Source organism: Athene cunicularia (genome assembly GCF_003259725.1).
Source record: "Athene cunicularia isolate RWA chromosome 1 unlocalized genomic scaffold, athCun1 chr1_part1, whole genome shotgun sequence".
Classification (NCBI taxonomy): domain Eukaryota; kingdom Metazoa; phylum Chordata; class Aves; order Strigiformes; family Strigidae; genus Athene; species Athene cunicularia.
The window spans coordinates 88,794,067-88,818,400 of record NW_020799091.1 but is presented as its reverse complement, the minus strand read 5'-3'; the positions used below and the strand labels follow the sequence as shown (position 1 = coordinate 88,818,400).

Below are 24,334 nucleotides of genomic sequence, written 5' to 3'. Positions count from 1 at the left end.
TTGTACTCATGCTAGAATATTTCTAAGTATAAAAATATCTCTTGAGGAGATCAAAACAAGCCCTATTACCTATGAAACTTAGCTTTTATACTGGGTTACATTTTCAGGAGCTGACAAAGCCAGGAGGCATTTTAGAGAAGCAAGTGGGACAGGAATCATTCAGGGTGAAGTGGACACCCTGAGAGATGCTGAACACTGGGCAGGTTCAATATTTTACGTATTCAACCAACCCACCTGTCTTACTGTTCCCTCTGGACTTAAAAGGCAGGGTACAATCTGCAAGGCACATAGTAAAGGTTACTTATGTTAAGCTTTACATCCACCTGCCGGTTTTATCACCCTGGAACATATTCTTGCATGTTAGTATTTCTCATTAAGAGAGATCTTGAAATTTATGTAAGCTTTGATTGCATTATTTTACAATAGGAAACTGAATTTATACTTAAACCCTTACCATGAGGAACAAAATTAAGCACTGTAAGAAGACAGTTATTTTCCTTATAAAAGAGTTACTACCACACTTGTGAAATATATGTCACTCAAAGTGCACATCAGGCGAGGTGGGGGAAGGGGAGTAAAGTGAGATATTGGAAATTGGAGGAAAAGGAGTGGGTATGGTTTAGATTGTTTTTTATTTCTAACTAGGCAATCATCTTAAGGTCAATTCTAATATATGCTAGAGCCAGGGAGCATTTATTTTTCATGAATGTTTAAGGTATTTTAATAGCCAGTCTCCTTCCATGGGCTTTTCATCCTTTTGATGTTAAAACAGGTACATGTCTTATGGAAGCCAGTTCACAGTGTGTCTTGGTGGGATGGAGATGAGCGTATGCTTTTCTCCAGCAGATTTACAGCGTGCTCATGTCACCGCACTTGACAGGAGCACACCTGGATACCTTGTTGTTCTCCAATCATCTGTCTCATGTGTGCTTCAGAAGGCATGAATTATTCATGTCCTCTTTAGAATATTCCTCTGGATTTCTTCTGTGAGGCCCTCAATATTGTGGCTTTTAAAGTCTGAAATGTAATTTTAAGGATTTTATCATGTCAATTCTACAAATACTTTCCTGTGGTTCAGTTTAACCCTTTACATGCATGAACTGATTTTTTTTGTTTTTCCAGGAACCTCTTCTTGCTTATTGTCATTTCCAATGAATTTATTTGAAAGATGTTGATTGATAACACTGGGATCATTTAGAATTTAGTCTACCTAAAAACACCTGCTTATCATTTGTGTAACATCTGTTCTGAATGAGTGTAAAGGGCTTTTATGATGACTAAAAATTTTTATGTTTTGTTTGTGCTTTTTCATTTCTCCACTACTCTTACAAATATCCCAGTAAGTCTGTTTTTAGTTTTCCTTTGTGATAAGATCTCTGTATTATTAAGTCTCTCTGAAGGATAGCCCTTAATCCTCATGTCCCTTTATTCCAAAGCTATATGTATTACTGTAACTCAGCAGTAAGTACAATTCAGCTGGCCTAGTGTCCAGCAACTGAACGCAGTCTCAGATCCCCTGCTGTTGGCTTCACATGACACTAAGCTGTCATTTTAATCTCTGTTGTAATGAATCCCACACATACAGAGTGAATTGCATTATATTGTGAAAGTGTTTTAAAATATTGTGGCAGAAAGGTTTGGGTTTCTTGAAGCAGGAAAGTTTCACTGGATCTTTTCAGTTTTTAATGAAGGACTTGCTGCAACAATTTATGTTAGGAAGGAATTTCTCTGGAGTTTTTTGCTGGATATTTTATTAGATTGTAGACCTTATGTCCATCCAAACGATGTGAAAAGACTGAATTTCATCTGACCACACAAACTCGAGGGGAAAAAAAACAACAAAAAAAAAGTTAAAACAAATGAACTGTGTACTGAGAAAAATTGCTTTGAAACAACAATATAGTCATTGGCCATCTCTTCTGAAGGGGTACATACACATACACATGCGCACATACTCTGGTATTCTCACCCTGTTGACTGAATTGTGGGGATATGATTGGAATGTGCGCTTAATGAAGTGTGAGTAATGGAGGTAATTTTAAAAATTTAGCAGTAGAAACTCTGTGTGGTTTAGGCAGACTTTCATACTATTTATTTCTATCTTTCACATTTCAGTCAATTTTATAAGCTTTCAGGTGCTGCTGCCTTCAGGACATAGTGACTCAGTACTACAAATTAGCTGTTTAACAAGAGAACCCAATTTACGGTGTAGAGCAGCATTTAATGGAGAATTCCCAAATTAAATTTTATTATCATTCTGCACAGAGCCCTGATGAAGTGTTCTACCTCTGGGAATGGAAAGCAGCAATGTGTGCATGCACAGAGGATGCTGGGAGAAGTCTTCCCTGCCTTTAGTGCACAAGGATTTGCAGAGTCTGCTTTTCCCCATTACAACAGAATGGCAAGACTTAATAATTGAGCAACAGGTTGAGAACAGAGACAGATGAGTTTTCTTTTTCATCCCCTCTTCCTGCACCCATACATAACTACGATGTGGGATTTATTGCCATGGGATGCTTTGGAATATAGATGGAATTAAAAACAACTGGAAGGAGTCATGTCAACAATACAAGGGTGGTTGGTACACAGTGCTTGGAGTGCAGGAAGTCCTTTTACTGTAGACAGCTGGAAGCATTTGGATGGCAGGGGGAGGTTATCTAGGCATACCCTGCTCTTAAATCCTTTTGATAATCTTTGCCGCTATCCAATAAATGAGCATGAGGTGAACTGGTCCTTATCTTACTGTAGATGTCTATAATATACAGCCATACCTCCAAGGTAGTCACCTCAGGCTGCTCTTTAGCTAGTGGAGAGAAATAAGCCCTACAAAAGAAATGATTCATTTGACGTTAGATGCCTGTTCTAGCTGAGATTATGGAGGCTTGTTTATGAATGCAGCCCAGATGACTACTTCAGAGTTACAAAGTGATTTGTCCTGAGTTAACTGTGCTTGTTCCTCTCCATCAGCTAAAAAGGGATCATTGAGTGACTAGTCAGAGGTGGATGCTGGTCTGCATTTGGTCACATCAGTCCCAACCTTTGTGTGGCTCTATATTTGAAAGGGTTTGAACTGAATTATTTACAACTAGACCTTTTCCTATTAAACCAAACCACAACAAAGTCTTTGTTCCAAAGTCGTCAGAGATTGAAGAACAGGGATTAATATACATTACAGTAAGGAAAAAAAAGCAACCTGCTTAGCATTTGTGCTTATGAGTGAGGACTGAAATTTGAAGCTTAAAAGGAAGAGAAAGTAAGTATACCAATCCCAGCATCTAAAGTTTGCATATTGTAAACTCATTTTGTGTAGGTGAGGTTACTTAACTCCCAAGTTTTTTCTGGAAAAAGCAGTATACAAGAGACTCCCTAGTTCCACAATGGATGAAGCCATAAAAGACTATGTATGATTTTATGCTTATTTTAACTTTGTCAAAATTCTGAATGAAAAATTAAAAGACTCAAGGACATAAACATTATTTGTGATACTCCTGGAGGATGTTATGTTCATGAAGAAATAAACAGTTTGCATTCAGACTCATAAAATGTATATAATCCAGGCTTTTTTGTCTCTTTCATATGTGTATCTAAACATTGCAAAGAAGCTACTGAACATAAATAATTATTCTATTAGAACTGTTATATACAACACAATACATTGCATCCAAAATAAGTTAAGAATCTTAAAAATATTGTCTGTGAGGGAAAGGATTGTAACAAACAGAAATGATTCAGAGGCTTCAGTTCCAGCATCATGTTAGGAAGCCTAACATTCAGATTAGAATAGAACTGCAGATTAATTAAGAAAGATAGGACAGTAAAAGCAAATATTATGAGCAGTTTATATAGTAGTAAAGAAAAAAATAATGAACTTCACCGTTAATGTTACCTAATTGTGATGAAGTAGAAAAAAAGTATTTAAGAACTTCATAAAATGTGCTGGAAGTACTAAAGAAATATATTAGTAATTCTATTTTAGAATTAATATAGCAATACTTGACAAAATTAGAGGAAAGAAATCAAAGTTTGTGTAGAAACAAGGGGCATATACTGAAACATTAAAAATATTTTCAGTGGAATTCATACTAAAGATAAAACATACCACACACATTAGCAAGTTAGTGCACTCATTCCCAACTGGGATTCTGGTAGATGGCAGATCAGATTTAGAACTCACCTAACCCTTTATACAGAACATGTTCATCAACCTCAGGCAAGCAAGCAAGTTCTTTCTTTTTTCAGGTCCTGTGTCAGTCCTCCCTAGTGTGATTTTAGACAAGGAAAAAATATATTACTAATCTCTCTGAAAACCAAACTCCTAAAATTTCCAGCATAAATTTGACCAAGCATAGGAAATTTTAAGGCACTACCATTATATTTTATTTTCCTTAACCCAAATTCCTGACAATAGCAGTTATGTTTTATGCATTTCTGCTGGGTGAAAAAAAACACTCCAGTATATAATGGGAAATAGACAGACACTGGATGGTAATCTGGCCATTTTCTTAAAATAATTTGTCTTGAAACAAGTATACAATTAAATAAATCACTGGACACAGTAAATGTAAGAAAGACAAATGGGCAAAAGCATACAGTATGTTTTGAAATTAAGACAGCTTTAAGGTATTTGTTACCTGGGGAAATACTGCACTCTTAGGTACCTAAAAATAAATTAGGAGTAATCCTTTCAGTTGTCTGTAAGCTATAACATGCCCTTTAGGAAAGGCTGTAATGGGTCCATGCTCAATTTTTTTTAAGCCAAAGCAAAGAGCTTCCCTGACTTGAATCACCACTGGGTCAGGCACGAGCTTCTTCAGTGTGAAGAACATCTGTGTGCCATGGTTGGAGGCAAACATGAAAAGTTTAGCTATTCATGGGAATTTCTGTAGCTGAAGCCTAGACTGAATCCCATGTTTAATTTCATTTACAGGTTTTGTTTTCTGAATCACAGCTCAAGTTGCATGACTCAGTTTTTCATTCTGGAAATAGGAAACCTTGTTGCCACAAATTAAACTGATTAGAGTATTAGGTTTTATAGCTGGATTGGACAACTAACTGAGCAGGGAACTAAAGGAACTTAAAAAATTCTTATTTAGTTCTTTCCAATGCCAGCTTTTTATAAAATCGTATTTCCTCCGGATTTGGAGTTTAAAGATGACAATCTAACAGAGGTGGGTTTTTTTTGGTGTTGTTTTGTTTTGTTTTGTTTTTTTAAATAAATCTTGTACATTGACTGTCTCAAGGAGGAATGATTTCAGCAGTGTGGAGATATTGCACTTATTAGAACATCAACTTGTGTCAGTTTTTACTGCATTTTATTCTTGCTACCATATGCAATCCTTAACTAATGAAGGTTTTTGTTACTTTAACAACTAAAATACTGTGTTTTGCTTTGCGTGATAAATGAATTATTAGGATATCTAAGGAAATTTAAGCCTTGTCATATTTTTAAATGATAATTTAACAGATGAATTGATCGTTTATTTATTTGTATTTTGTAGTTAAAAGAAATTACTATATATTCTTAGCAGTCAGGAGCAAATTAAAATGAGACACTTCAGTAGAATATCAAGGAAAAGAATGAGAGACTGAGGGAAAAAATGAAAAAGACCCTTATGATTAATTATTGGCTGTACATGTAAGAGAAAGCAGAAGCTGTTGCTTTATAAATTGCAGTGATAAAGAATAAGTTGTAACAGATTTTTGCACTGGTAAAGGTTTGACAGCACTTTGCAGACAGCCCTTCTTATTTTGGTTCTACATGAAGCTGATCATGCAGCCTTTGTAAAGCATTTGCTGTGACATCAAGGGGAGTTGTGCCTGGATAAAGATGGAATGATAAGTCATTGTACTGGGAGATAAGTGGTATATTTTAAAATGAATTCACCCTCAACGTTTTCTTAAATACAAAGTTTAAAATCTTTTGTGCTCAAGAGGTAAAATAACTGATGTAAGAAACTGGTCTGCGTAGCTGTCCCTCAAAGAGAATCAATGTTATTTGTGAATATTTGATGGAAATTTACTGTTGATTTCATTACTAAGTAATAAAAATGCATTGTATAGATTAATTTCCAGGTGGAGCTGAAAGGACAGTGTGAACCTTATCATTTACCACCAAAATTGTCTAATTACTGAAAGGGTCTAAATGTTGGTGGTAAACACATTTGTCTGACTGCTAGTTAAATGCACTTGTGGCATAATACAGCTGTCTTAGGTACCTTCTAAAGAGGAGAATCAAAGTAAAAATTTAAAAAAAAAAAATCTAAGCTAAATTTTTGGTGATCTCCTTACTCTCTTCATTTGTCTGTTTGACTGCAATTGACACTTTTGTGTCTCACCCTTTTGGGTGAAGGTTTTACTTAAAAATAACAAAATTGACAACAGGGGGAAATAATTCACTTTTGCTTTCCCAAAACTTTTACAAACCAGTTATTTACTTAATAAAGCACAGTTAAATAAAATTTAATCTAACTTTTTACCAACTTTTTAATCTTTTATAAAATCAATTTAAGTAATTGGACTTAGTAATAATGACACATTTAATTTAAAATATTTTTAGATTACCCATAATTGATTTCAAGACATTGACTGATTGCTGTAGAATGCTTGGTTTTAAGCAGCTGACAAGCTGATGACAAGGATTAATGGATTTTGCAATGAAGAATTTGAATTGGAGAAGGAATTTTGTCAGATGAAAATACATGTTTCTGTCACAAAAATGCATGACAGCAAATATGGACACTACATCACTGAAAACACCCTGGAAACTAAGTTTGAAACTTTTTGGCAGAAATTATAATAGCTTATAATGGCCTACAAATATAATCATTATGTTCAAAACCAAAAGATTTGGAGTTTAGTTACTTATCACTAGCCTACAGATATGAATCTATTTGAAGTATGTAGACTTTTAAAATCTAAGACAGAGACAGAAGGAAACAGGCACACTGCAAGAGGTGAATAACTGCCCAAGTAAGCCTAAATCAGCTCTTAGATTACAGATCAGGTTTTCTCTTTTCCTTATACACACGTACTTGAGGGTTCTCTGCATTTCAGCCAAATCTGTGCATCTCTCTGTAAATATATATGTGTATATATAGATGCACACCAGGTTTGCTGGAATGGTGACTGTCAATCTATAGAATTAGAGATCAATCATGTGAAGGTAGTGGTATGCAGTGTTAAAACAGTAATGATGTTCTGAGCGGAATGGAGAGTTGCTGTTCAAGCCTACAATTGCTGTTTCATTGGTTTCTATCCCAGTTGTTAATGACACTAATATTGCTCTATCTGAAATGAAAATATTTCACACGATAAACCTAATTACTGCATTTCTCTTTTGTTATAGCCACCTTCCACTGGTAAGTCTAGGTCTGCCCTTAAAGCACTCAAATAATTCTTGATTCCACAGCATATAGCAGAAATTCCATATTCTTTGATTCTTCATTTTCTGCTGCCGAATTTCAGTCCATTTCCATTAGCATGGTCCTGAACATTGCCCAGCTCTTCTTGTTTGATATTTCTATCTCCCTCTGTCTTGACAGTGTCTCTCAATTTTTTTGTCATCATTTGACTTATCTGGCATAAACTGTTTGTGCAAAGGCCATTAATGCCTCCCGTCCCAGGACCACTTTTTAAAATATTACTCAGGTAACTTGAGTATTATCAAGTGATTCTTTTCGTCACACTGATCGACATTTCCCTTTGTTCTTACTATTTGTTCTTACTAATCTTGTGATTCATTAATTAATTCCTATTTTTCTCAGTTTTTTTTTTTTTTTTTTTTTTTTTTTTTAATAGCTGCCTTCTGCCGGTGAATTCTAGTCAGCCAGAGCTTAGGTACTTGAGGCACTATCAAATGCTGACATTCAGGGAGACTAAATCTATTTCATTTCTTTGTCTAGAAGTTCAGTTATCTTCTCAGAGGAGGGTATCAGGTTAATCTATTGCAATCTTTTTTTCACAAACTCATGATTCATTTTGTTCCATTTTCCATTTACCTCTATATTTGAAAGCCTAAAATCAAGCCTGTATAACAAAACAAATTCAATAAGAAAAATGAAGTGGATAAGTAACTTTAGATAGTGCCATATCTGCAACTGAAATATAAGATTAAATATTGTAAATGCAGGCTTCTTCTAAATGTATGTCACATCCCATATGCACTATAATGTAACAGTTAAAACTAAGGCATAACTGTAATCTCACATTCCCTTTGATTCCTGTGGCATACAGAACAGACAGAGAAGCCAAGTTAATGCAGTTCTGTTTCCCCTTTCTGTAGGTAGGATGTGGGGGATTTTTAGATTTTGCTGTTGGTTTGTGTCTCAAACAGGTAAATCTGCTGCATAGTCACTTATCCATCTTTATTTCTATCTCTTGTACGGGGCTCATAAACATTTTCTTATCAGTAACGGTAGATTTACAATATTTGCCGTGGCAGTAAGTCATTCATAAATATGACTCCTATCAAGTGGCTATCAAGCAAATATAATTAGATATTAAATATTAAGAGTGTTTAGGAAGATAGAAATTAAGCAATCAAAATGCTTCACAAACATTTAACTGTGTTGCAAATCATACAATCATTTAGGTTGGAAAGGACCTTTAAGTCCAACTGTCAGCCTAGCACTGTCAAGTCCACCACTACACTATGTCCCCCTAAGTGGCACATCCACGCATTTTTTAAATACCTCCAGGGATGGTGACTCAACCACTTCCCTGGCCAGACTGTTCCAATGCTTGGCAACCCTTTCGGTGAAGACATTTTTCCTAATATCCAAGCTAAAACTCCTCTGGTGCAACCTGAGGCCATTTCTGCTTGTCCTGTTGCTTGTTACTTGGAATAAGAGACCAACACCTACCTCGCTACAACCTCCTTTCAGGTAGTTGTAGAGAGTGATAAAGTGTCCCCTGAGCCTCCTTTTCTCCAGGCTAAACAACCCCAGTTCCCTCAGCTGCTCCTTATAAGATTTGTGCTCTAGACCCTTCACCAGCTTTGTTGCCCTTCTCTGGACATGCTCCCACACCTTAGTGTCTTTCTTGTAGTGAGGGGCCCAAAATCGAACATAGCATTCAAGGTGAGGCCCCACCAGTGGCGAATACAGTAGGACAATCCCTTCTCTAGTCTCACTAGCCACACTGTTTCTGATACAAGCCAGGAGGCTATTGGCCTTCTTGGCCACCTGGGCACACTGCTGGCTCATATGTCCTTTTCTGCTGGGCAGCTTTCCAGCCACTCTTCCCCAAACCTGTAGTGTTGCATGGGGTTGTTGTGACTCAAGTGCAGGACCCAGCACTTCGTCTTGTTGAATCTCATACAATTGACCTCAGCCCATTGATTCAACCTGTCCAGATCCCTCTGTAGAGCCTTTCTACCCCCAAGGAGATCAACATTGCTGCCCAACTTGGTGTTTTTTGCAAACTTCCTGAGGGTGCCTTCGATCTCCTCAACCAGATCACTGATATTAAACAGAATTGGTCCCAGTACTGAGCGCTGGGGAACACCACTTGTGACTGTAAAGTGGATTTAACTCTGTTCACCACAACTCTTTGGGATCGGCCATCCAGCCAGTTTTTTACCCAGCAAAGAGTACACCGGTCCAAGCTGTGAGCAGCCAGTTTGTCCAGGAGAATGCTGTGGGAGGTGGTCTAAAAGGCTTTACTAAAGTCTACCTAGACAACATCCATAGCCTTTCCCTCATTCACTAAGCGGGTCACCTTGTCATAGAAAGAGATCAGGTTTGTCAGGCAGGACCTGCCTTTCATAAACCCCTGCTGACTAGGCCTGATCACTTGATTGTCCTGTATGTGCTGCGTGATGACACTCAAGATGTTCTGCTCTATAACCTTCCCCAGCACCAAGGTCAGACTGACAGGCCTATAAATCCCCAGATCCTTCTTCTGACCGTTCTTGAAATGGGCTTCACATTTGCTAACCTGGGACCTCCCCAGTTATCCAGGACTGCTGATATATGATTGGAAGTGACATGGTGAGCACTTCCGCCAGCTCCTCAGTACCCTTGGGTGGATCCCATCTGGCTCTATAGACTTGTGTGTGTCTAAGTGGTGTAGCCACCATCTCTCCTTGGATTATGGGGGCTTCATTCTGCCCCCCATCAGTGTCTTCCAGCTCAGGCACTGGGCATCCCAAGATCAATTGGTCTTACCATTAAAGACTGAGTCAAAGATGGCATTAAGTACCTCATCCTTTTCCTCATCCTTTGTCACTGGGTTTCCACCCCATATCCCATAAAGGATGGAGATTATCCTTAGCCCTCCTTTTGTTGCTGATGTATTTATAGAAATTTTTTTTTATTATCTTTTATGGCAATAGCCAGATTAAATTCTAGCTGGCCTTTGGCACTTCTGATATTCCTCTGCATAACCTAATGACATCCTTGTAGTACTTCTGAGTGGCCTGTCCCTTCTTCCAAAAGTCATAAACTCTTTTTTTCCCTGAATTCCAGCCAAAGGTCTCTGTTCAGCCAAGCCATTATTGCTGGCTTGGCTTTCAGCACAGAGGGATGGCCTGGTCCTGTGCCTTGAAGATTTCCTTCTTGAAGAATGTCCAGCCTTTCTCGACTCCTTTGCCCTTCAGGACTGCCTCCCAAGGGACTCTGTCAACCAGGCCCCTAAACAGGCCAAAGTCTGTCCTCCATAAGTGCAAGGTAGCAGTTCTGCTGACCCCCATCCTTACTTCTCTGAGAATTGAAAACTTTGTCATTTCATGATTGCTTTACCCAAGACAGCCTCCAACCATCACATCCCCCAAAAGTCATTCTCTGTTTATGAACAACAAGCCCATGGAAGCACCTTCCCTAGTTGGCTCCCTCACCAGCTGTGTCAGGAAGTTTTCTTCCACACATTCCAGGAACATCCTAGACTGTTTCCTCCCTCTTGTGTTGTATTTCCAGCAGATGTCTGGTAAATTGAAGTCCCCCATAAGAACAAGGGCTAGTGATTGTGAGACTTCTCCCAACTGCTTACAGATTATTATGTCTAACTCTTCATCCTGGTTGGGTGGTCTCTAACAGACTCCCACCATCATATCTGCCTTGTTTGCCTTCCCCCTGATTCTTACCCATAGACACTCAACCCTGTTGTCACCATTATCAACCTCTTGACAGTCAAAAGACTGTTTTGCTTAAAATATCTGTTTAAAAATATTGATGCAGAGCTTTGCTGAGTTTTTTGTTGGTTTTGTTTGTTGTTTTTTTTTTGTTTTTTTTTTTTCTGTTTCTATTGCCTGGTACTGTACTTTATCTTTATCCTGAGGAAAAAAAAAAAAATATATACACTATGGAAACATTGGCCCAAGGCTAATGGCTTCGTGAAGAAAAAAAAAAAAAAAACAACAAAAAAACCCAACAAAACAAATAATCTTGTTGGTAAAGAAAATCATCAGTATGAAAAGAAGTATTTTTTCTTGGTTGTTAAAACACTGACATTTTTGTGCAACTGTTTCAATAAAGTTTGAGAGATAGGAGAGCTTCCAAATTCCAAGGTGCTCCAGTCCCCACTGGCAAGGAGAAAGTGGACTCTGGTTGAACTAACTAAACGTTTTCATTTTGATAGTTCTAGATATTACTATTTTGCAAAAATCAATTAGGAAGATATTGGTTTAATGCCAATGAAAATAAACATAAATAAATTAGCTGCTTCCCATCAGTTCTCTTCACCACTAAGTAGTCAGGCTTTATAGAGAAGAACAGCAGCTTTTTCCCTCTCTTGTTCTTTAAAGCAAGTATTGTAAGTCAGTTAATGCTGACAGTCTGCCAGAGGTACTTAAAAATTTTTTTTTTTTTTTTTTTTTTTTTTTTTTTTACCCAGTCAATACTTTATAGCTCTTAGGAAAAGAGATGCGTTTAGATACTAGTATTCTTTAATGCCTGGTATATTTACTTCACTAAGTCTTGTCCAGAAATGGGTGGGATTTTTGACAGCTACAGTACCCTAAGCATTGACTTAAAAGGGCATAATTTGGTATTCTGGGAGATCTTTGAGGAAGTTTGTTTCTGGTTAAAATGACATTCTCCTTTCCATTTGCCATTCGATGTAAGCATAGCACATAGCAATATTTACAGAGTACAAGAGGACACAGCTGAGCCTCTGTTTTATGAAAAGTGATAAACTGCAGTTCATGTACCAGTTGGAAGGCAAAAGATACACTGAAATGGGGAAGAGGGACCAAAAGAATACTATTTCTATACTGGGGGAAGCTGTGCAGTTATGCAGTTCATTAGTCTGCCTGGGCACTCTGACGCTGCGCTAATTTAGGTAACAAGACAAGCAGCATGCCTGTGGGTTACATTAGTGATCATTTCATGTTCCCACTGAATTAGAGCATTCCCCAAAGGTCACCGATCTCGACGCTGCCCATGCCAATACTGGTACGAAATAGCGAAACGCAGGGGTGAGCAGAGCTGGTGGCAGCAGCAGAGCCCAGCCTGGCCCCGTGTGCCCAGATCACTCCCCCTCTCCTCAGCGCACACCTGCCCGCCACCTGCAGCACCCAGCCCCACCACTGCTGCCTCTCCCCGGCAAGGGGAGGATGGAAAAAATGGGGGGTGAAGAGCAGAACAGAGGAGCAGAGAGCAAAAAGACAGGAGAGCAAAAACTGTATTTTCTTAAATCTTGGTAGTTTGCGAGCAAAAAGTGAAAACCTTGAAGTTGGTTGGTGTGGTATGCCAGCATTGCGGCGGTTGTGATTGGAAACTTTCTTCACACCTTTTGACCTACTTAGTGGTGATTTATGTGTCCATTCACAGCTAGAATCTTATATTGTTTTTAAAGAATAACATGTAAGATTGCTCTTTTTACTTTTAGACATTCTTGTTATTGTAGATCAATGAAAAGGAAAAAAACCCTGTGAAATGTTTGTGTATGATTAACAATTTATCAAGATGTCTTATAGTTACTTCTGCTTGCTTTGTTTAAAAAAGGCTTGCAAAACTGCCTGTGGAGCTGGAGAGAGAAGTAAGCAGTTCATACTTAAAAAAAAAAATAACAGCAAACAACAGTATTCATGTCTTAAATCCCAATTATTTGCACATATATTTAACATTAAGCTTGAAATGACCATGAAAGTGAGGCTCCTTCCATTCGTTGTTCTATTTGCTGTATCTTCACTGTACTGTATGTGGGAGAGTCATCTCAGCAGTCACATTTGGTGAGTCATTACCAGGTTTTGAGGAGGATTCATAAAGATACTTCCAAGAGTAAACAGTGTTTGACAATGATGACATCATTAGAAATAATCCATTAAAAAATATGTCTCATAGTAAAGTTTTATGCTTATGATGTCTGGATATCTGTCTGTCTGTTTTCAAATGTGCTTATGCCATTTTATGGACCCCAAACCGCTTGTTCTTAATCTGAGAACGTGTCTGAAAAATGTGAGACTTTGTTAATTAGAGTCAAATTCAACCTGAAGACTAAATGGACCTTTATCAATCTTAGGTTATTTAAGAAGTATGTAATTACTATTCTGTTAATTCATTGTATATGCAGAGAGGTATAGACATGAACTGCAGTCAAGTGAAAACTGTAATGGAGCTGATTCTTTAGGGTTAAAAAGGACCATTAAGATTAGAGTGACTTCTCTCTAATGCTGCTTGTAGCTTTGGTACCACATCCATACTTTTAAGCTTGACTTACAGCTTTTCTTTCAGAAATCTATCAGATCATGACATAAAAGATCTGGAGACAGCACAAGAACCAGAAATATTTGTTTGGCATTGTTCACACTTAAAAATTTGCAGTTGCTATCCTGGACTTGTCCAGCTTTATCTTGCTGTTGTTATATGCTTTCTTTTAATGGATTGATAGCTGCCTGCAATTACTGATTTCTTTCAACATGGATATTTTCAGACAGTAATTTCCTCAGTCTTCTCTTAGCACCCTAGATAAAATAGCAAGGAATCAAAAATGGTCAAAATAAGACAAGTTTCCAACTTTGTCTTTGGCCATTAATGAGGTTCAGCTAGGCCAGGGGTGCTCAGCCTGTAATTTTAAAGATGACCTTCACTCTTCAGAATAATGAATCTGTTCCAGCTGCTGCCTGATACTTTTTCCCCATTGTGTGACAAAAATTCAGTCAGTCTTTGTCATGGGACTGTGTATATCCAGTCATATGATCAGACATGAATTCGTTCATGCATGGGGATGATTACATTTCTCCTTACATGATGCCTCCCTCCATCATGTGAATGAAGGTGAAATCCCCATGTCACTTCAGATGTGTCTTTTTTACAAAGCTCTGATCTTTGCAAGTCCACTTAAAAAAGGGCATTACTATGCCGCTGCTGTATGTGGAAAAAAAGAAAAGGACTTGTGTAGAAAAACAGAAAAAAATGAGTTTTATGTTAGCCTCATAATTAGTTAATTTGAAAATGCAGAGAAAAATCGAAAATACTGCATGAGGAAATAATTTAATCTATCTGTATGGTGGTCTGTTTTAGATAAATACCAATCCCTGTATTTCAAACATGTTTCTGAAAGGAGACTACAAACAGAAGAAAGTTTGACAAGTTCATATTAATTTTATTAATAAAACTCCCTACTGTCTTCCACAGCACAGGATCAAAGTCTCAATGGTTATGAAAATAATTCAATTATTTCCTATTTACATCATTCCTTACATTTCATTTAGTTTTAAAGATAGCTAGTATTCAATGAATTTGGAGTGATCATTATTCTAAAACTCTTAAGTATAACCATTATAGAATATTTCCACAAACCTATTTTCTTGCAGTATAAAAATAACTGTTCCCATCCTCTGGACAGGGGTGGTTTTTTTGGGCGGTTTTTTGTTTGGGTTTTTTTGTTTGGGTGTTTTTTTTGTTTTGTTTTTTGGGGGGTTTTTTTTGGTTTTTTTGGGGGGTGGGTGGGTTTTTTTTTCACTTTCTAGGCACAGTATGTAGTTCTGGGATGAGAGTAATGGTGCTGGTCAGTGAAAACCAGAATATATTCCGAAGCAAATGCACATTTCCTGAATGTAAACAAATGTTTTTGCTGTTAAAGTAGTATCTTCTTTAATAAATAAGTTTGACTGAATAAGCTTTACTAAAAACAGAGTATAAATGTTAGCTCCAATTTTCTTATAGACAATCTAATTTTTATTTAAGTAAAGACAGACTATATAATGGGTATATAAAATGAACAGGAATTTCAGGCCAACAAATCAAATCAGAAGACAAGGAGGAAAAACAAAGGCAAAAAATCAGGAAAGGAATTAAGAGGTCTGTATTTCCAAAGAAATACAGGATAAGAGGTTATACACTGAAGGTTAGGGAAAATCTGATGTGCTTTCATTGATTCAAGTGTATTGGATTTACAGCTCATTCGTCTCTCCTGAGCTGTGCAGAGAGCTCTGGTAATGAGGTCCAGCCTTCAAGGCTTCCTAAGAACGTATAGAGCATGAGCCAGTCTTCATAAGGGGTCTAGTTTAAAACTCATCTTGCCAAAGCTATTCAATTGAAAGCAAACACTGATGTAGCATGAGAGTGTCCAAATACCCTAGTCTTTATCTTAGTTGTCATAAGAAACTAGACAAAGGAAAATAGTGCTTTTGAGGGACAGTGTGCAAAAGGATGGAGCAGCATGGATATTTTGAGAAGTGAGCAGGCTGAAGTGGTGGTTTGGCTTAGAAGAGGCCCCAGATACTTCCTTGTAGCACTGAAAGGGAAAAATAAATGTAACTGGATCAAAAGTTAAGGAAGAAAATGTGGTGCATGAGAAGAGAGTGATAGTAAGGACTGCCCTGCAACCTCTGCAGCTGCCTGAGGAGGCAGGTGGCAACAGAAAAGTCTCTCAAAAGAAACCAGGAATAACTTGTAACAATTCTTACTATACAGCTTGCCTAATTATGACATTATCCAAACCCCAAGCAAATATTTGTTTTCAGCAAATTGGGATTATAAAGCTCAGTGAAACTGTGGTTTATAAAATCGTCAGAAATCATTACATCCAGCAGACAATATTTGTATTTTACAATTATCTGACAGTTGTCTGTAGATAAGGCTGCCTTTTTGCTAGTTTGGTATCCGAGGAAGTCTAATTGGTCTTTGAGAGTGGGTTTGCATGGAGTTAAGGATTTAATAATGTTTCTTTTACTTTATCACAACACTAGGGGACAATTGGACAAACTTCAGTATATTATATCTGATAATACCTTTAATTCCTATGTGCACAGTTTAAATTCAACATGTATGGTCTTCCAGGGCAGTAACTGATTTTTATCTCCATCAACTAAGTAGTCATCATACTGCTATAGTAATAGCAGACCTTGAATATTCCTGAGAAACTGAGTCAGAATGCATATAATTATAATGGTGAAGTAATTTTGGAAAGAATTTGGATCTAACAGATCTTTGTTGAACCTTACATTTTAGGTATATTACTCCTGAAAACATCCCTGTCTTCAAAGATTTATTTCTCATCTATTTATACATTAGTTTTCAGGCAGATTACAGTGGGCAGCACAGTGATGGCTCACTAACACTTAACACTTGTCATCCTCCAATTTGGTATGGATAAAAACCTTTGTAACAGGCATTTTTTTAATGCTTTATTATAACTGTGTGGCAAAACTTGCGTATTTTGATTTCCTGACTAAATGAGGCAGTCCTTTACTATCACAAACAAGACATTAGATTGAATAGACATGTTTGGATTAGGTTTACATACAGTATCATCAGATAGTCTAAGCTGTGAATGTATAAAGGAATTGAAAATAGAAAAATTACAGCCATCTGCTGTAAGGAGATATATTTTGGGGTCATTTGAGATGTTTTCACAACTGCAAGTACGATATAACAGTAATGATCTTTACTTCTGTATCTTCCTTTTTTGGAAAAAACAAAGTCAAAATATTATTATACCTTGTAACTTTTTAAGAAAATGCTGTTTTAAAAGCTGTGTGCTTCCTTGGCAGGCTATCACTTGGTAACACTGATGAGAAAAAGTGTAAGACAGAAGTACAAAAATGGGGGAGCAAGTTGATGAAAATAGAATTTTGTGATTCAAAAATGTATCCACACCCACCCCAAAACCCTGATATATAAGGGTATATAAAAATTCCATGTATCTACACATGCATATATATATCAAATATACAAAAGTGTGAGAAAATATATGAAAATACAGAATAGCTTTACTTGTATGCATTTATAGGAAAGTATACAGACATGCTCTGAGTGTTCAGCAAGGCCTCTCAATCACACCACAAATGAACAGATATCTTCCTCCATAATGCGACACTAAATAGAGAAGATGTTAACTTTTGCTCTTGAAGCAAAATCAATTTCCAGTGGAGTTTTGCCTTTGACCTCAGCGGAATCAGGATTTTGCCTGTGATTTTATCAATTTATTCTTTCTGAAAGCCTTTGTGGTTTTTGGTTTGGGGTTTTTTGCCTCTGCTCCAGCTATTCTTTTTCTAATCCCAGATTATCAAAAATCACTTCAGCCAGAGGAAAACACGTATCTCTCTATAAAGCTTGTTCAGTAGTAACAGCTCCCAACTATAGAAGAATATAACAGATTTCCTTGTAGAAGGCTCCTCCTTATGAGCAGTTTGTAAGGACTACTTATACTCTCTGTATAAACTCTGATTTTTCTTGCAAAAACATGCAAGTTTCTTTCCTATGTTCAAATTACTTAAGGAGATAAAAATAAACAAGATGTCTGCTCTGATATCAAACCACCTACATGGCTTTTATTTTTCAATGGCTGAGTTCCCTGTAAGAGCATCTGGTTACTCAGTGCTTATATGGCACAGCTGCTCCATATAACACCCTCCTTCCCCAGGTTAACCCCCTGCTGGCTAGTGGGAGGCAGAGAGACTTCAGTGATGTGGGAGGAAGGAAAGGATTGTAGCAGGCAGGGCAAGGTGAGAAGCCTGTGACGGCATTTGGGTGAGGTGGGAGCGGTGGTCCTTGAGCTCTCTGGGCAGCTCTTCCAGCCCATGAGGTGGATGAAGGTCAGAGAACAAGAGTTGGTGTCCCGTAGGTATGGCTCCTCAAACCCAGGAGTCCCACGGAGGGGAGGATCCAAAGCTAAGATGTGGTGTATAATTTTAGACTTGGTTTTCTTATCAGGTGATTTGCAGATACATTTCACACATGACATGAAAGGTTGTGTGTGACAGAGGAGTTTTATGGATCTGAATAAAACCTTGTGGATCCTTTTGCCATTACTCTAGATTGCTTACAGATTGTAACGCTTCCTCTAAAGAGAAATTCTCTCCTTTCACGGAAGCAATAACTTTGTCTAAGTGAAAGGGAATCTAAGCAATGGTGCTTAAAAGTTTAGGGGTATTTGTGCTTACATCAGCTAATGATCCCAGTCAAGGCTGTACCTACAATCAAACATACCCTTCCCGTAGAGCTTAGGAAAAAAAGAACAGAAATCTTGATAAATGCCAAACAAACATAAATGATGAAAAGTAACCGATTTTGTGAAATTAGTATCTTAACAAACTCTGCTAAATGAGGCCCATCCTTACAGGCCTGTGGTGTGGACATACAGAGTAGAAATAGATGCAACTGCCCTTTGCAGTCCACCTCTGCCCTTTTGCAGAGCAATGGAAAACAACCTCTGTAGATTGCATTGAAGAGTAGATTGCATTGAAAATTGCTATTTCTTTTTCCCAGATGAAATGAAGAAATCAAGTAATGTGCTCTGGCTTATGCTGGACTCCTCTATACTTGCTATTTTATTATGAATTACTAATTTATCTATCTGAGTGGGTTTATGCCTTTTTTCTCTATTATTTCTTGCCTGCTTTTTCATGCTTATGTCAAATTCATCAGTTTTGAGGGTCTTGGGAACAGACACTGTGTTTAGTCCTGTGTTTTTGTAGTACCTGTTTCTCCATGCCATGGATGTGACAGAGGTCTCCATATTATCAGAATTACAAAGAGTAAATAGCTATATCATATGTAGATGATCATAGAATCCCTATTTGTAAGTACTTACTTAGCTTGTTTTGTGTTATGCTAGTGCTAGAGTAAGCTTGCCATCTATATACGTGTTTCTGATGAATTTGGTTTGGAAAACAGGAGAAAAAAAGAAAACATGCAAACTGTTCTGCTTATAAAAGGAGACTTGAAATTACATCTTTGAGCCTCCTAGAAGTACAACAACGTGCTATTCGGGTGTGAGATGTGCTCAGCCTTGCTGTGGGCACCGAGGCATTCCCCATGCTGTAAATGTCATGAGGAACGTGCCTAGATGCTCTATTATCTCATGCAATCAATTAAGAAAGTTTTAGCTGCTGTCTTTAGCTGCTCCATGACTGACTGAGTAGTTCAAATTATTTAATCTAACAGGTTTAACTGAAAGCTACTTTCAAGTAACCTTCTAGGCCATTTTCCTAAAAGATGCTAAGTCTTGATTTAGAGTATAACCCTCAACAGGACATGATATGACCTTTAGTTTCAGTTCAGTGGTTTGCTACAGTGAACGAAGAGAGGCTGAGTATGTTTCAGTGGGTGACAAAAACAAAGTACAGCGGAATTAAGTTCAAGCTGGAGCCTATTTGAATTTATTATATGTTTATTTGCTTGCAGCTGAAGTGGAAAAAAGTTTAGTAAACTGAGCAGACCCATTTATGAATATGTCTAGTATATATGCCACAGCCTTCCAACTCTGTGTGGCAGTTCCACTGTGAAAAGCAGAGTGGTTTTTAGAAAATATACCCTGCTCCATAGGGGAAGAATGTATTTTTCTGAACTTTCTGTTTTGGGGTGGCACGGAATAAACATATCTGGCATACTAACATCTCCATCATGTGAAATCAATGCCTGAATGGTTTTGCTTTTTTGGCTTTTTTTTTTTTTTAATCTGGATTCTAGATTTCTACTTTTTATTCCTAATACTTTTAAACTTTTAATGTTGTTCTTTAAAAAAGAACATAACTGCCAAATTTGGAGTTTTGCTGCATTTAATGATAACAGGTAATCAACTGAGTAAATAACCTTTGTATTTAACACATAGATTGCATGGTTTTATAAAAAAAAGTAAATCTTGAGAAGGAAGCAAATTCTTACTAATGAACTCTAGTGAGGTATTACAAGGACCATGAAGCTCGTCCTTATCAGCAACAGTGATGCTACTGCCAGTGCAGTATGCAAGGGGAGGGAAGAGTTTTGGTTGACCATGGTAAATGTGGGAGAAGCCACTTTAAGTTCAGAGCATACAGTAATAGTCAGGCTGTCTGTTCCTTTGGAAGCATCTCTGTACCAGGCTTCTGTGCTGAAAACAGAAGAACAGACATACACTTTGAACAGACATTCACTTTTGTTAGGAGGCTGCTATATAGTTTGTGATTATTTACTTTTATTTTTTTCTACAGGTTTTTGGTTTTTTGTTTTTTTTCTTTTTGGTCTGCTGTCAAATGAATGCTGATTAATATTATCTTTCTTTCTATCTATCTTGTTTTCCAAGGTTCATTATAACTCCCAATTTTACACTGCCCACAAAAACCAGTTTAGCTTATTTAATAAAATCACCATATTTTAGAGATCTTCACAGTGCTTAAATATTAACCCAGAATGGAGCAGTCATAAGTATTTACTATCTCCACATGGTTTTATGGTTTTATGATCATGGTTTTATGCTGTGCTGTGCTTAACAGACCACACGCTCTACAGCCCAGTTGAAATACTAGTGTAAATCTTTCCACGATCAATGCTTTGCCTGCTGCTTTCTCTCAACAGATGTTTTTAAAACTAGCCTGTTAGCTAGTGAAGAAACTTTTGAATTCATTCTGATACAGTCTCTAAACTTGGATTAGAGGAGTTTCATGGGAGAATAATAGTTAATAATAATATAATCAGGTTAACCAGAATAATCAGGACAAAAGTACAGAGAAAAGAGGAAAATTATTTTGTCCATTCCATTTTGTCTTAAAAAAAAAAAAAAAAAAGTATTAAAACCAGTTGAAAACCAAACAACCCTTTCAGGCTTAGAGCAAGCATGTTTGTTGAAAGACAGCAGATGGTGTTAAAGTTGGTTACGGTTAATATGTGTGTTCTTATCCTTCCCCTCGTCTTTTAGTTTAAAAAAATAAAAAGAAGAGGGGGACAGAATCATATATCTTCTATTTTATTTGCTGACTAGGATTAGGGAAGAATATAGTGCAGATGGAAATATAGTGTCACATATGAAAGAGATGTAAGCTGGTTTTAGGGAAAGGATACACAAGACCGCATTGCAAAGCAGTTCCTGTTTGATGAAGCAGGTAGCCTCTTTTTGCTAGGGACTTTAAGCCTATTTGAATAGGATTGTAAAAGCAGGAAGAATAATCTCTCTCACACACAGTGATACACTGTACTCCAGCATTCAAACAAAAAGCAGAGAGAAACATGAGTGTTGCCAAAATGTTGCTCCCTTGCCCTGCTTCCCCAGAGTACTGCTGCTCTGCTGCTGCAGCCTGCCCTCCACAATTCCCAGGTGGAAGAGGGCTGCAACTGCTGGGGAAACTAAGATTACTGATTAGGGGAGAACATAATCAGGTAGACTGAGCCTGTGTAGGGAGAAACCATTTCAGCAAGGAGGGAGGGTGTGCAGCACACACTGGCTGCCTACCTTGGGAGAGTACCTTGCTGTTGTTTAAGAAAACAAAATAGGCTGTAATTCTCCTGTCGGCTTCTGAGAAGAGGGTGCTCTTTTTGTGCCTGTGAAGCTGGAGGGTGATTGTGTGTGTGCGTTACCTGCACCTGGCAATGAGTCTCCCTTCAGGTTTCTCCTACTTCAGAGAATGTGTTAGAGAGAAGTACCCACGGGGAAATCAACTAACCGCTTCCCCACAAAGGTAGCAAGACACTGCGGTGCCGGCAATGCCTGGGGATGCCTCGGGTGAGTACTGCCTGTAAATGAATACAAGGAATATTCAAAAGAGTGAAGAGCAGCAGTAACGCAACCCTAAAGATGGCATTTAGGTCAGTTGGCTGCCTCCCGGGATATCTGTGGCTCGCTGGGGTGCTGCCTACTGCCTAGAGGGGGCTGTAGGAAGCTCCTCTGAAAGGACTCCCCAAGTTTAAGGGCAGATGGGTCTCCTGGGAGGGGACTGACCCCGTTGCAGCACCAGCTCCATTCTGCCAGATATCCATCCATGCCTTGCAAAACTATTTCGAAATCTGATTTGAAACTGGTTGAAGAATATCAACAGGATGTTAATACAGAAGGGGAAAACAAACAAACTTTTGCATGTAGAAAGCCTTTCATTAGGTTAAACAGGGGTTTTTTAGGTTTCCTTTTTCCCTGCCGAGGGATGGTGCAGTGTGTTCAAATGACAATCCCGAGTGTTTGCATAACTTGTAAATAATAGTTGCTAGTTCATCAAAGAGGATTTAGTTGTTTTACTAAATGAGCTACTCATAATAAAAATAGCAGAAAGATGTAAAGTTTACTGCAAACAAATTTGGACATGGTCAAATTAATTACTCAACTGATGATACAGAAATAGCTTGGAAACTGGGCCATCAGGCAAAAACAACCTTGCATTCAGTCTAGGGTAATTGCATAGAGTTGTCTGCAGAGGATGGATTCTGAAAAGTAGCTAAAGTAACTTCATAACTTTCAAACCATTTCGAAATAAATCTTCAGAGAATATGTGACTGTATAAAAAAATTAGTGCTAGCTTCTATTATAAATAGGTACCTTGATGCATTGTAACAAGTTTCATTCTATTCTTCCTCCTAAAAAGGAGGGAGAAGACATACTTTCTCTGAAAGAAGCAATATATTTTGTCTCGTGCAAGAAAAAAAAAAAAAATTTTTGCAGTGGTTCAAAACTTAAGTATCTTCAGGATATTTCAAAATTAATTTCATTTTCTCTTCCTATTTTTTGCATCCTTTCCTAACTTGGAGGTATAAAATAATAGTAGTTCCATCGTAAGTATGTGTAGCTTTGTTTATTGGCTGGTTTTATAAATCTTTACTGGAGTGATTAAAATACCATTTCCTTTTATTGCATAGCTTTTATTAATCTTCTCACTTAAAGAAAAAAAATGCTTTGTTTTTATTTCTATTTCAACATTTGTGCCTTATTCACAAGACACATTTCTCTGGAAACTACAGAGGCCAGTTAATGGTTTATGAGTTCAAGCTGAGCTGAATATAGCTAAGCTCTGTCTTGCTTGACATTTCATCAAAAGCTGTGTTGATTTGCAATGTTTACGGACCTATTTATTGAACCTTCACAGCTTGAACTATGCCACCGAGCTTGTTGACATTGCTGAGTTTATCTCTTGGTGCTTGTGCAATCTCAGAAGAAAAGTTTAGAGCAAATGAGTTAGACAAACTTGTCACAGTTCATAAAATATGCAGTTAGGACAATGAAGCTGATCTTCTTGTTCATTGACCACGATACATCAGAGAAATCTGAGTAGGCTGACACAATCTCATCTGGGTAGGTGAGCCTGTGTCCTTCTCTGTGATATTAACTTTCAGATTTGACTGTAGCATCTTATGGGCTTTAAAAAGAAGCTCATAAACAGCACAAATATTTTCAGTTCATAAGACTATTTATATTTGAAAATAAAATCTGACTGTTTTGTTGCACGAAATAACATGATTATCTTACTTCTGTATAGAACTTATTTTGTGAGGAGCGATATATCAAATGAGCAAACAGCAAATTGAATCAGAGGCTCATAAATACCATAAAAAACCCATTCAGCTTTTAACAGTGAGAGCATCCCATGCTTTGTGCTACTCTCCAGAACATCCTGTCTGCATAACCCCTGTTTTTAGCCAATAAAATAAGATATATCTTGCTATATAATCTACTACTATTACTGGATCAATAGTGCACATTATCATGGTTTCAGACACTTCTTTATGTAACTTGAACAGAAATAGATCAAAGATAGTGCAACTGCCTGGCATCTTTGCAAAAGCAACAGAAAACTATGCGCTATTTATTCAGTACCAGTAAAATGGGTAGTTAAAAAAACCTCATTCTTCCTTTCTTTTCTTCTTTTGGGTTGCAGGGGAAGCTGTTTTCCCATGTGAACATTTTCATAGCTACCATTAACTGGGTTAACATAGTTGTTCATTCTCCTTTTAGAACTGTGGGTATGCAGCCAGTTATAAACGTCCAAAAGGGAAATTGGATATTAAAAAAAAAAAAAAAAAAGGAAGTTGGAGAATTTTTCCATGTAGTTCAATGGTCTTTGATTGGGCTCTTGGTTCCTTTTCAACAATGAATGAATAAAGAGTTTATGCTTTTCAAATAAAAAGTAATTGCTTATTGATTGTTAAATGCAAATTGTGTTCTAAGGGTAGAATAAGAAAAAAAAACAACAAACAACATAGGAACTGTCTCTTAT

At 37.4% G+C, this 24,334-nt stretch overlaps 1 protein-coding gene across 10 annotated transcripts in view; it reads left to right on the top strand.

Moving 5' to 3' along the window:
• The window catches only part of DMD (dystrophin), a 1,208,820-nt gene that overhangs the window by 102,976 nt on the left and 1,081,510 nt on the right, over window positions 1-24,334 (top strand). The window contains exon 1 of one of the 10 annotated variants that reach the window (XM_026858123.1): window positions 21,533-21,858. The exons of the other annotated variants lie outside the window; for them this stretch is intronic. Within the exon in view, the coding sequence (XP_026713924.1) occupies window positions 21,840-21,858 (19 nt within the window). The 5' untranslated portion in view covers window positions 21,533-21,839. Of the gene's footprint in view, window positions 1-21,532; window positions 21,859-24,334 lie in introns of those variants that run through there. 10 annotated transcript variants of the gene reach the window in all.